The following is a 13,462-nucleotide window of genomic DNA, read 5'->3' on the forward strand; positions in this document are numbered from 1 at the left end:
CCAAGGCCACGAGGAGCTGCCATGGGATTTGAACCTAGCCCTTCTGGTTCCCAGTCTGCTCTCTAACCATTAGGCTACTTCTCTGCCTCCAGAAATGCCAGAATGTGAGTGGTATTGAGTTTATTTATTTTTATTTTATTTATTTGTTACATTTGTACCTCACATTTTCCCACCTATTTGCAGGCTCAATGTGGCTTTCATAGTACCGTAAAGGCGTTCGCCAGTCGGTTGATAACAAATACATGGTTATATTGTGGTTGAGTGAGGTAGGTGTGTATCAGGCACCATGAGGGTCGAAGGGAATGAAGATTGTTTATTGTCCAGTACGATCATTGGTTATGTTGTGCTGCTGGGTGTGGGGATTTACGTTGGATCGGTGGGGTAGGCCTTTTTGAAGAGGGTGGTTTTCAGTGATTTCCTGAAGTTTAGATGGTCGTGGATTATTTTCACAACTTTTGGAAGTCCATTCTATAGTTGTGCGATTATGTTTATCTGTTATGCTCTAGAAATCAAGACTTTTGTTTTCTCTCTCTCAGTGTTTTGCAGATTCCAACTGGTCAAATGCTGTGGTGGCTTCAACAGACCTGAAGAGGGGAGGAAGCAAGCGAGGATCTAAAGGCAAATGTGGTCTCACAATACAGATCCCTCAGTCGCAAATGATCTCTGATCTGAAAAGGAGTTCGTACAGTTTAATCCCTGAGCACCCGAGAGAGGATCTCATCTCCCCCGTCTACAACGAGCCCTACTCTTTCCAAAAATCACAGCCTCCTGCAAAGCAGCAGCATGAGAAATTCCACAATGTAAGTGAGATTTCCTCATCTATCTGGGCAGGGCTCACTGAGGGGAAGGGGGTTGAGCAGAGTCTGCAGGGGTCAGTAAATCTGAGCTAAGAGCTGCATACCAGTCTGAGGTATTGACATTACTAGCTAGAAGGGGCAGGGACAGTCAGATTAAGTGTCAGGATCACTCACTTGGAGTTGGCTGCCCAGGCTATGAAACAGTTTCCAAGATTTTCTTTGTTTCTTTTCCAGTTAAACAGATGGAGCTTGGCAGAAGGTCATCGCTCTGCTGTCTCGGCCACCTCAGAAAAACCCCTGGCGCTGGCACCACCCAAATCCCCTCTCTATGCTGATCCCTACACACCAACAGTGCCTGAGCCTGCCCCACCCAGCTTTCAGCAAGAGGTATAAAGTCAGTGACTGTCACAGCACCTGGTCTTTCCCCTGAATGCTCTGGATTTAGGGGAAGAGTTCTAGTAGTAATGAATATTGCTTCTCAGATCCTCACTCACTTCCCTGTTAAGGGACAACACAAAGCTGATCTAACCTCAGTGGTGTAGCAAGGGTGGGGCGATCCACCCCTGGTGCACGCTGCTGGAGGGTGCAGAGAGCAGCCGCGCGCCTGTTGGCTCCGCTGGTTCCCTACTCCCTCTGCCCTGGAACAGGAATATTGGCAGCTGGGACACTGAGTGTGGATTAAGTTGGCAGGAACCTCTTCTGCTTGCTTAAGCCATGCTGAAGATTGACCCCCAGGAAGACTAATGGACTCCCAGTATTATTAGTAAGCAGGAGCTCTTAATGCAGAAGTAGCTGTTCCCCTCCCTCTCTCTCACAAGAAAAGCATCCAAAAAGTGTGAAGTAGTACAAAACTAGAAAATTCTGTGGTACTGGAGGTTTGCTGTGAGAAGACGAGAGGTCCAACTCCTTATGAAGCATTGAGCGAAACAGGAGCTCGCTGTAGGGCGTGGGCATTCTCGATAGTCTCAGCACAGACTACAGCTAAGTACTAGTTTTGTACTGCTTCGCATTCCAGAATAAAACTGTATTTAAGATAGTCAATAGAGGTTTTTCAGACTAATGACGATACTCGCCAGCGTGTGCATTAAAATGAAGCATGTCCTGAGCGAACCGGTTGGCTGTTCTAATGATATAGACATCAGCTGTGACCGAGTCTCTGAAGTCTTTTCCTCTATATCTAAGCCAGTATTGTGTAGAGAGTTATACTTGCCTTAGGTGGACTTAGATGTTTATCTATGCAATTCATTTGCAGTGTGTCCAAATCACAAGGGAGTGTGTTTTGTGGGCAGGCTTAGGGTGCTTTTCAGCCACAATGGAACAAAACGAAAACGTCTATGGCTGAAACGTCAACGTGTTGGTCTAGACCTATTTTTAGAACTAATAAGGCACAAAAAGGTGCCCTAAATGACCACTGGAGGGAATCAGGGATGACCCCTACTTAATCCCTCAGTGGTCACTGACCCCCTCCCACCTCCAAACAATGTGAATAAAAATAGTGCTTACCAGACTCTATGGCTGCTTCAGATGTTATACCCAGTTCCATTAGAGCAGCAGGCAGGTCCCTGGAATAGTGTAGTGGTAGGTGCAGTGCACTGTAGACAGGTGGACCCAGGCCCAGACCCCCCCTTACCTGTTACTCTTGTTATGGAAAATGTGAGCCCTCCAAAACTCACTGTACCCACATATAGATGCCCCTTCACCATAAGGGCTATTGTAGTGGTGTACAGTTGAGGGTGGTGGGTTTTGGAGGGCTCAGCAGACAAGATAAAGGAGCAGATGTGAGATGTGTACCTGGGAGCATTTATATGAAGTCCACAGCAGTGCCCCCTAGGGTGCCCCACTGCTCTCCTGGGATGTCTGGGGGACCAGTCTGCTAAAGATGCTGGCCCTTCCTACATCCCAATGGCTTGATTTTGTATGTTTATACATTTTTGTTTTGTTTTTTAATTGCCTGAAAAGATAAATGCACAGAACACAAAAACATGTTACAAATGGTATTTTTGAAAAAAATAAAGACATTTTGTGGTTTCAAAAATGCCATGTTTTCTGTTCAGATTTGGAACATTTAGTGCAAAACGTTCAAAGTCCGACTTAGATGTCATATCAAAAATGCCCCTCTATATTTCCTAAGGTAAAGAAACACGGAAGAGAATTAACAACTTTGGCTAATAAAAAAAACAAAGTTCATCTCTTCTGCCTCCTTAGTCTGTTTTGTCCCTTGTATCTCAACCACTGCTAAGGATCTTCTGGGCATATCCTTCCTGCTAGGGAGCAGAAGGGGAAAGCCACAGATGAAGGCTGCATTTAGTTTGTCCGATGTCTGCACTCACCTGGGTGCTTTTTCTCTTAAAGCTCTTCAGGAGTCAGTGCCAGGTGCAACCAGCCCCAGCTGGTTCTGCTATCCCTGTTTCCCACCTGCCACTGCAGAAACAAATCTCCCACCCACAGCTCAGCGTCTACCAGCACACTGAAGGAGCCATGACACAGCGTTACCAGGATCTGAATCCTTCTGGACAGTTCCAGCCTGGCCCACCTGACAAAGACTTCTGCCTTGGAAATGTACGGTGAAGTGCCAGTGCAGAGTGCACACATGATGATTGCATGTATGTGAGGACGTTTACGTCTGAATACCTGTAGGCACTCATGCCTACATAAGTATGTGCTTTTTCTGTATGTATGTACTGTGCTAACAGTTCTTTTCCTCAAAAGCAGTGTTTCCCAAGTTGGTTCTGGAGGACCCCTTTACCAGTCAGGTTTTCAGGATATCCACTATGAATATGCATGAAAGAGATTTGCTTACAATAGAGGCAGGGCATGCTAATCAATCTCATGCATATTCATTGTGGATATCCTGAAAACCTGATTGGCAAGGGGGTCCTCCAGGATGGACTTGGGAAGCACTACTTTAACACAGTGCTTCTTCACTCTCTCCTGGAGGCACACCTTGCCAGAGGGGTTTTCAGGATTACCACAATGAATATGCATGAGACAGACTTGCCATGGGTCTCTGCTATATGCAAATTTATCTCATATATATTCTATTGTTTATTGTTTATTCATGTACTTGACATTCCACTTTCTCTGGGATCAGGTCAAAGAGGTTTACATAGAAAAATGTAAGAAAACAAAGTTGGGAGTGGAATGCCATAAAATTAATAGAAAAGTTTAACATTCGCACACATTAAGTATAGATACCTAAAAAAATGGGAATGGATGGGAAAGGGAAAAGGGAGAGAAATGAGTAAAACAAGCAAGGATGGAAACTGCTCAAGTGTGATTAGGCCCAGCGGAACATAGGACATTATTGAAGTGCCGAGCCATAGGCTGATTCCAACTGAAAAGTTTCAGTTGAACTTTCAATTATGTAAAAGATCATTCTGGTCTAATATAAGCAGGTAAGGCATGCCAAAAATTTTGAACGAAAAGAAAACCACTGAATTCCGTGTGCGTTCATAGTGAGCTTTTTTTTTTTTATGCTGGGAGCACTAAGCAATGGCTATCAAGAGAGCACAGTGGGGTAACCAGGACTGATAAGTACCATGGAGTACCCAGATGGTAGGTCTTCAAAGCTAGGCATAGTATCTTAAACTTAGAATGAAAATGTCCCGAGAGCAAAGCAGTAGCATGACATGGTCAGGTTTTTTTCACACAACAGAAGAAGCGGGCGATGGTATTTTTGAAGCTTCTGAAGTCAACATAATTGATGCTTAGTGATACCAGCGTATAATAATCACAAATGCATGAAGGAGAGTTTGCATTGTTGTAACCCTGAAAACCTGACTTGCAAAGTGTGCCTCCAAGACTCTGCCCTCCAGGTTATCCCCCAACGCACCCAGAGTTTTTGAAGGATTGTAATTAATGGAACTTTTCTTCTTTTCCAGGCATTCTGTTTAAGGAGAGATGGCCCAGGACCTCCAAAGAATTTGCCGGGTGAGAGCAAAGTGGTGGGTGGAAAGGAAGGAAGGAAGGAAGGGGGAGCTTAAGAAAGTCACATTAAACATTAAAAGAGCAGAAATCTCCAGGTTTTGAAAGCATGAACATTTTATCGAGAAACTTTCCTGCTCAAGTCTCGCAGAACACTTAGCTGTGATACTGAGATTCACATTCTTAGAATGCAGCAGTGTTTTGAGAGGGTGGGCAAAAAAAGGACCTGGCGTGAGAGAGGTTTTGTAAAATGTTGCTTCAAGTTTCAGATTTAGTCAGTGTTTGATATACCGCTGCCCATTAGTCTATTTCTCTGTCTCCTGAGAAACTGAGTGATTAAAACCAGCTAAATGTAACCTTTGATGTCATGTTGAGGTCAAATAAAAGGTCTCATTTTGCCTAAGAAAAACATAGGAGTTCAGGTGAAACTCTGAGCCATTTCCAGCATTTTGAGAATAGGACATCTTGCACCCTGTGCCCTTCTTCCCTTGATCTGTGCTGGGATTTTGCTGAGCACAAAGAATGTGTCCATATTTCTGGCCACAGCAAGGATGACATCCCTACATGTTTCAAAGCCATCTGAGCTGCTTCCTTCTTTACCCTTCGCTCCAAGCCAGGACTCAGCAGAGTGTGAAGGATTCAAGGTGTCTGAACCACAGAGCAGCTGATCAGGACTTTCTTGACCCTGGTGTGCCAGGCTGTGTTCATTGACCCTCTATGGCAGAGTTGCCAGAAGTTATGAAGTCAGCATAAATCTTATATAGATGGATATCACTGCAAGCCATGAACATTGTACACAGATACACTGTAAATATTCTACAAATGAAGTTTATAGACATATCAACCAACCTTGTACACAGATCCTGCTATAAAAAAACATACAGAGTTTGCTCTCAAGTAGGAGTCAAGATGGCATCCTGAAGAGAGAGGCAGGAAGCTGTGCTGCTCTTTCCTGCTGTTGTGTCTAGATATGGGGAAGAGTTGTGGGAAGACCCATCCTTACCCTTCTGTGCAGTCTTCCACTCCCAGGTTGCAGCAAACTACGCTGGAGGAGTGCGGCCTTCGACCGCCAGGTGCAGCAGCAGGAACTTTGGGTGCATCCACAGGATTGGCAGTGTAAGTTGGAAGGGGCCTTGCTTAGCACCGTACTTCGTCTGCCACCCCCCGTGACCCAGAAATTGTCCTGCAGAGGCGAGTGCGGCACAGCTGGCAGTGATTGTTTTGTCTCCTGCTTTTGCCACTGAAGGGGCCATAGCTGCAGAGTCTGTCCCTCAGGAGGGGGTTGAGCAAGGAGTTTGTGGAGATGCTTCTTTCTCTCCTGGCTTGTTGATTCCATCTCAAATATCTTCTGGAGAGTCTTGGGGTTTGGACAAACTGGCAGCTTCAATTTGAATTCAGTATGGGAGGTTCTCCAGAGCCTAGATAGGTCCCTTAAGAAATTTTCTGCTCAGTTTTCTCCTCATAACAGAGTATGCATTCCACCAGATTAGGACAGTTGGAGAACCAAGTGGTTGAACTGAAGAACTATGATGCAGCTTTATTAAAAGATAAGCTTTTGGTATAGTATCACCTGGAATATTTGGATTATCAAGTACGAAAGAACAATCTTAGATTATTGAACTTCTCCAGATCTTCTATTTTGTCAGCTGTGGAAATGGTTAAATGGTACATGTGAGAAGTTCTAGGATTACCCCACTGACAATCTTCCTCCTATATCAAAAGCTGCCTTTTTGTCTACCTCTTCTAGGCAGAAATCTGGGGAAGTTATCAACCAGGTTGGAACTCAGCAAACTAATCTGAATTTGACTGAAATCCTGGAGTCATCTATGGAACTTGTTTCTGGAAGGTTCACCTTGGTGGTTCCTTTTGTGTTGGAGCCTGACTTCTACTTGGTTTTGAAACAGTTCTTCAGACATATGAATGAGTTGCTTTTTGGCTCAATTATACACATTTTTCCTGATTTATCTCATATGACCCAAACAAGAAGAAAGAGCTATATGTCTTTAAAGCTGAGGGTTCTGGCTCTGCCAGGGACATTTGTATTGAAATTTCCTTGTTGTTGTTTTATTTTGTTTTGGTGGTAATTCCTCTCTTTTCCTCGAGTGAAGTCAACTCATGGAAGTTTTGAATGCAAGAGAGAATCCAGTTGTTCCTGTAGGGCTCACTGCATTGCTGCCTTCACCATCTGCCTTGCCTTTCAGTCCATATAATTTTTATTTCCTGTCTTAGTCTTTGATTTAGCCTGTAGATTGCTTAGTTCTGCTTGTCAGTTGTAGTGTTACAGGAAAAACAAATAAAGAATGAAAATAAGGAAATTCCCCACCAGTTTTCTTTTAGTCAAATGTGCTGAAGACTTCGGCCAGTTCAGGTTTTGATTTTAACCAACAGGTGTTGCTGGACATTGCAAACAAACCTCAGGAAGTAAATTATTCTTTCTCTCTCTTCTTTTAGGGTTTGGAATTGATAGCACCTTGGGTCCTCCTTACAATGCCAACCTGTGTCTGGATTCATCAGAGCATGACTATGCAGAACTTCAAAGCTTCCAGAGTGACTTCAGTTATGACAACATCTGGGACAATGACTTGAAGGGAACAGAACTCTCTTATTTTTCTCCCACCCATCACGGGCGCTTTTATTACCAGGGGGGACAGGAAAACGGGGCCATCCATAACAAGTGGTTATAAAACCCCCTATTGCTTGGTACACTTCTGCTACTCTTGGGTGGTGGCTATGAAGATTTCAGTCTTTTGAGTCAGCCACGTGATGGCTGCATAGATTCATGCTAGCAACTTGCAGTGTTTCTTTTGGGAGTTTTGGGCCAGAAATTGAAATACGATGAGGTGTGCCCAAAGCAGAGCTAGGGGCAGGCCATATTCCCTAAAGCTTTGCTGAGCACAGCAGCAGGAAGTCTGGGAGAACCTCACTGTTCTTCAGTTGCTACAGTACAAGAAGCAGAAAGGTCTCAATGCTGCAAAACTCTTAAGGACAGTAAACAAATGGAATCAAACCAGGCCATCCAGAACTGGGCAGAATGCAGTGTGTATTAAACTTCAGCACCAAAAGGATTACAGAAGGAAGAGAGAAACTATAGAGACAGTACTGGTGGTGAGTACAAAAAGAGAATCACAAATGGAGCACTCCATTCTATTCCAAAGGCCAGGAGGGTACCTGCATACTTTGGACAGTCCCTGCTAGTCCAGAACTGAGACCCTCACACACAGTGTGCCAATGTTCCTCCCACCTGGTCAGCAGCTCTCAGCATTGGAACACTTCCTCCACAGGGAACTGAAGAAATGCTGACATCTTAAATATTACAAACACAAAAAAACGTTGTTCCTGTGGATATAGTGACTAGTTCTCTTACCTGCTCGGCCTAAACTGTGCGACTCTTGTTCTGGTCTCGGCAGCTGATGGACTTAATAGCAATGGGCTTTTCCCCCTAGCAACCACGAAACCTGTTTCATTTTACTTGAACTCTCTGAAAGAGGATTGGAACGTTTACAGAGGGTGGAATTTACGTTTTAAAATGATAATTTAAGCTGTATATCTTGTTAAATGACAAACTTTTATTTAATTTTGTATCTTTGAGGTTAGTTAATATTTTGGGTTATTAAGCAGCTGACAGAAGCCTGAGCTTTGTTTTTCATATCTAGTTTAGTAAGATAGGTATTTAATATTAATGAGGAATATTTATTAAGAATGTTTTTGCACTGAATGCTGAGTGTTTGAAGTTTGCAGAATTTTGCTAGTCTAAAGTAACTGATGATGTTTAAACAGGTGGGAGCGTCAAGATTAGGCCAAGCAGAGAGGCCTCCATTAAACACTGGCCACGACCAAGCCCTGTACAGATTCAGACCTTCATTTGTCGAAAGAGAGAACTTTTCAGTGATTATAGGCCCACCCACACCAGTAATTCTGAAGCCCTCACTGCAGCTTTTCCAAAATGGTCTCCTTTTAGTAAAATCTCCCCTTATTACTCTGTATCATCTGACAGTCATCAGTGAAACATTCATAGCCTTCGGTGCTTTCCAAGTTTTCTGCCAAACATTACAGTGCCCTTCGGTAACAATCTCGTGGCTCAGACTATAGCTTCACTTTTGTTGGGCAGACTGGATGGACCACGTGGGTTTTTATCTGCTGTCATTTACTGTGTTACTGTGTATTACATCATCAGCACTTTCAAAACCTGGGCTGGGAATGACAGAATGAAGCAATAAGCCTTGGAAAGCTGTACTGAGTGTAGCAGGATATCAGTTTTGGCCTATAGAGTCTAGACTCTGCTTTGCCTCCTTCCTGGCTTTATTCACTCAGGGATACAATTCGCGCCTACTCTTGTATGAAACCTCATCACTGACTGAGATGTTTGTTTGTCCTCTGCACTGTGATGATGTATGTTAAAATGTTCTACATCTGTGGAATTGTAATAAAAGTATGTCTTTATTCATGTTACCTTTCTTTATTTCCTTGTCCTAATGTATCAACCAAGGCCTCCAGGAACTGTTCTTGGATCTGGGGGGTAAAAAAATATTTGGGCCCTCAAAGTGGTCAAAACACTTATTTCTCTGGACTCCCTGGCATTTAGGTAGACCACAGAGAAACTTAGGGGTCCTTTTACAAAGGCGCGCTGAAAAATGGCTTGCGGTAGTGTAGGTGTGGGTTTTGGGCACGCGCTGATCCATTTTTTAGCGCGCCTGTGAACAAAGCCTCTTTTTTTTTTTTTGCCGAAAATGGACATGCAGCAAAATCAAAATTGCCGCACGTCCATTTTGGGTCTGAGACTTTACCGCCAGCCATTGACCTAGTGGTAAAGAATCTGGGCGGTAATGACCTACGCGCATCAAGTGTCACTTGGTGCGTGTCCATTACACATGCCCAAAAATATTTTTCAGATGCACATAGCGGATGTGCGCCAAATTTGTAATTACCGTGGTAACTGGGTGGTAACTCCAATTTGGCGTGCGTTCGGTGCGCGTAGGCACCTACGCGGCTTAGTAAATGGGCCTGTGTTACTTCTCAGCATAGAAAACATAATGTTGGAACAGGTGATTTCACACTTCCATGATGTATTGCATGCATGGTCCATCAGCATAGTGGGGGAGTGACCTAGGTTTTCGAATGGAGATCTAAGAACCAGAGTTCAAATCCCACTTCTCCCATGAATGCTTCTTACTACTTTTGACAAGCCATTTCCCCCTTCATTGCCCCAGGTGCAAACTTAGATTGTGAGCCCTGAATTGTAAGTCAGTTTGAGCACAGGGCTTGGGAAGCTGAGCAATTAAATCCAGAAATCCAAGTCCAACGACATACGCATGGCATAAACTTCATGATTCTGTCCTTGAAACCCAGAAGGACACAGAGATGCCACCACCGCTGTTGGAAGATAGGAAGGATCCAGTGCGGGTGTGAGAAGTAGCCACCATGACCTGATTTTCACAGCATCCATGCAAGTTTTGATGGGAGGAATTTTCTTACTTTATTTCTTCTGAGTCATGAAGGCTGCCTGTAGAGTTCATTCATGCGTCCTCAGAGACTGCAGCTCATCTTACCCTCCCACCTGGCACAAATGTTTGGGTGCATATAAGAATACTTGGAAGAGGGGGGAGGGAAGACAATTTTTAATAACCTGCTTAGCTGCAAACTGAAGGGGCACTTATTGCATTCATCTTTTAGCTAATCCTCAAAGAGAAGCTACCCAGATGGTCTAAAGAGTGTGTGAGCTTTGCCGCTCCTGACGGGGGAGGGGTAAAATAGCACATATACACTTGAAAATGGAAGCCATGAAAGTTGTTCTCCTCGCACTTAAACACCCTAGGAGCAGTTCTTTTTAACCCAGCTGAAAAAACATATGCTCTGAAAGCCCTGCATCCTTTTAGCTTGGCAGCGGAGGGACATTTTCAGCCAGGTGACATGATTAAAAGCTTACCCCATGCTCTGAAAGTGCAGTAGGTAGGAAAATGAGCAGAACCTGCATGGGTTGGCGCTCTTTTTCCAACATCCTAAGTGTGGCCGTCAATTTCCTGAAAGCCACAGAGGAGTCTGTGTCAGGGCATCTCAGCAAGTCTGAGGGGCACTTTGTGGTGGGCTGTTATGTTTCTTCAGTGCGGAGATACAGAAACATTTAATGGCTTTTTGTTACAGGCATGCACAACTGTAGAGAAATGTATTCCAGGAACCTTTACAACAGGAAACATAAAGCCAACTGTGCCCCCACCCCCAGCTGACCACATGTGGGCGCACCTGTCAGACTCATGGCTTGTGTTGACAGCAGTACAGCAAATGCCTAGCAGTCTACTCTTGGTGTTAAGCAGGGCAGGAGTTTTGAGTAAAGGTCACCATGAGAGCTTGTGCTGCAAAGATCAACAGGTCTTGGCTTGCTTCTCCTCAGCAGCAACAGGGCCAGAAGAAAGGGGGAGGGAGACGGAGGCTGTGGATAGCCTGTGTCACTCATGTACTGGGCTCAGGGCCAGGGATAGTGGGTGACAAACAAGGCAATTCCTCTGGGTCCCCGTGCCACAGGGGGCCCCAAGCCTGCCTCCAGTTGAAGGAGGCATAGCCTGAAGGCGGGCTTTAAGGCTCCCCCCCCCCCCCCCATTTTATGTCTAACACTAGCTTTGACCAGGCTGAGGAGCTTTACAGATAAATCAGGAAGTGCTGCAAGCCAGCAAGCCTGTACCTCTGTGATTCCAGGTTTGAGGAGTCAGAGTAGGCTGTGAAGGGATCTCTGAGTCCATCACACCCTTTGGTTTTGGGGCTGGAAATGAGAAAGGCCAGCCTATGCTGCCTACCCGGAAGCATATAATAGCACCTGTTGTAATGTTATGCTTCATAGGTTAGGCTGTAACTGTTGGCGTCCTGGCATTTAGTGCTGTTTTGTTATGGTGGGTGTGTTACATAGGGATTGTGTTTCTCCACAGTGTGCCTTGTAATGGAGAGAGTTTAGGTTGCTGTTACTATGTGGCATCAGAATGTTTATTTATTTATTTATTTTTGCATAGTGAGGCGACATATTCTAGCTCTGCTCTTCACCCAATAGTGAGGAGATTCTATGAATGCAAGAGGTGTTTACAGAACTGAATCTGCAGGGTTCCTTTCTGTGTAGAACCCAGATTTGAGTCCCATGTAGGGGTTAAGTCAAGTGCATAGTTCTTTGCGATATGTTTATCCTGGCTGTTAGAAGATAGTAGCAATCTAAAGATGCCAATCTCAAGATTCACTATGAGACAGCAAAACAAGTTGAAGATGATTGTGCCGTGGGATGTGATTCAGCATTTACCTGATGCATGATTTAGGGGAAGGACAATGTAATAAAAAAAAACCAGATGTTTCTTTTACAAATGTTTGTCCAGGGTTAATACAGCCCTGCCTAGGGCTCTACCTTTGGCAAAACTGAGTGATGTCAGTGAGAGAGGAATTCAACCACCAGCCGTGCCTCTGTGGGTCTAACACCAGCCCTGAGAAACTGAAATAAAGTTTTCCCATAAAACAGAGATTTTAAGCCAAAATTGGTAACAAAATGACCTTTTCACTTGAAACATGACTGAAGGGTTCACACCTTCTCCCTTGAAACTCAGAGGGGAGAGGTGATCCGCAGGAGTGGGGATGTCAGGCTACAGTGAGTGTCATGGGGGTGCCTTTTTGAAGTGGACAGCCCTAAAACAGTTGGTAGAAGCTCCTTTTTGGCCTGGGCACTTGCCCCCTCATTCTATGTCTACATTTAAGTGCCTTTTGCGTGGTTAAGTTTATAGAATACTGCCATTCACATGGGTAAATGGCAGTAGTGCACTTAACCACTATTCTCTAAATACACACTAAAATAGCTTAGCACAGTGGTTCTCAAACCTGGTCCTGGAGGCACCCCAGTCAGTCAGATTTTCAGAATATCTACAGTAAGTATTCATGAGAGAGATTTGCATGCAGTGGAGGCAGTGCCTAGTGGTCAGTGCAGAGCACTATGGAGAAGGGGACCCAGGCCCATAATCCACTCTAACTGTTACACTTGTGGTAGAAAGTATGAGCCCTCCAAAACCCACCAAAAACCTAGTGTACCCACATATAGGTGACACTTGCAGCCATAAGGGCTATTCTAGTGGTGTACAGTTGGGTTTTGAAGGGTCACTATACAATATAAAGGAGCAATGGTGAGATGTGTACCTGGAAGCTTTTAGGTGAAGTCTACTGCAGTGCCCCATTGCTCTCCTGGGATATCTGTGTGGCCAGTCTATTAAGAATGCTGGCTCCTCCTATATCCCAATGGCTTGATTTTATGCGTTTTTCACTTGGACTTTTTTTTTTTTTAATGGACCAAAAAAATAAATGCACAGAGCACAAAAACATCTAGCAGGTGGCCATTATATAAAAAAAAAATAATAATAATAAAAAAAGAGAGACATTTTGCTGTTTCAAAAATGGCTATATTTGCTATTCGAATTCTGGATGTTTTGAGCAAAATGTCCAAAGTTGGATTTAGACTTCATATTGAAAATGCCCCTCTACTTGGCACTTAGTAAAACGGCCCTTAAGATACTTAAGGTGCGTCACCGTACAATATATTAAAAAATGTAACTCGAGATGTAAATATAACACGTGATTCCACAGGAAATTTGACTGTTTGATGTACAATTGTGTTACTCTGTCAAATTTATATGCCAAATATAATAAACACGCTGCTGTTATCTGCAGGGACTTTAATTCCCTCAGTAGATTATTTATTTGAACAGCCCACATGTGGTAAATTACAATAA

At 44.0% G+C, this 13,462-nt stretch overlaps 1 protein-coding gene across 2 annotated transcripts in view; it reads left to right on the forward strand.

Moving 5' to 3' along the window:
• PLEKHN1 (pleckstrin homology domain containing N1) overlaps window positions 1–9,165 on the forward strand; it is a 69,468-nt gene extending 60,303 nt beyond the window's left edge. Inside the window, exons 12-16 of one of the 2 annotated variants that reach the window (XM_030185725.1) lie at window positions 537–800; window positions 1,032–1,184; window positions 3,150–3,356; window positions 4,679–4,727; window positions 7,173–9,165. In XM_030185725.1, the coding sequence (XP_030041585.1) occupies window positions 537–800; window positions 1,032–1,184; window positions 3,150–3,356; window positions 4,679–4,727; window positions 7,173–7,405 (906 nt within the window). In that variant the 3' untranslated portion in view covers window positions 7,406–9,165. The remainder of the gene's footprint in view (window positions 1–536; window positions 801–1,031; window positions 1,185–3,149; window positions 3,357–4,678; window positions 4,728–7,172) is intronic. The other variant, XM_030185726.1, reaches the window with a different exon arrangement.
• The last annotated feature ends 4,297 nt before the right edge of the window (window positions 9,166–13,462 follow it).

Source organism: Microcaecilia unicolor, chromosome 13, assembly GCF_901765095.1.
Source record: "Microcaecilia unicolor chromosome 13, aMicUni1.1, whole genome shotgun sequence".
Taxonomy (NCBI): domain Eukaryota; kingdom Metazoa; phylum Chordata; class Amphibia; order Gymnophiona; family Siphonopidae; genus Microcaecilia; species Microcaecilia unicolor.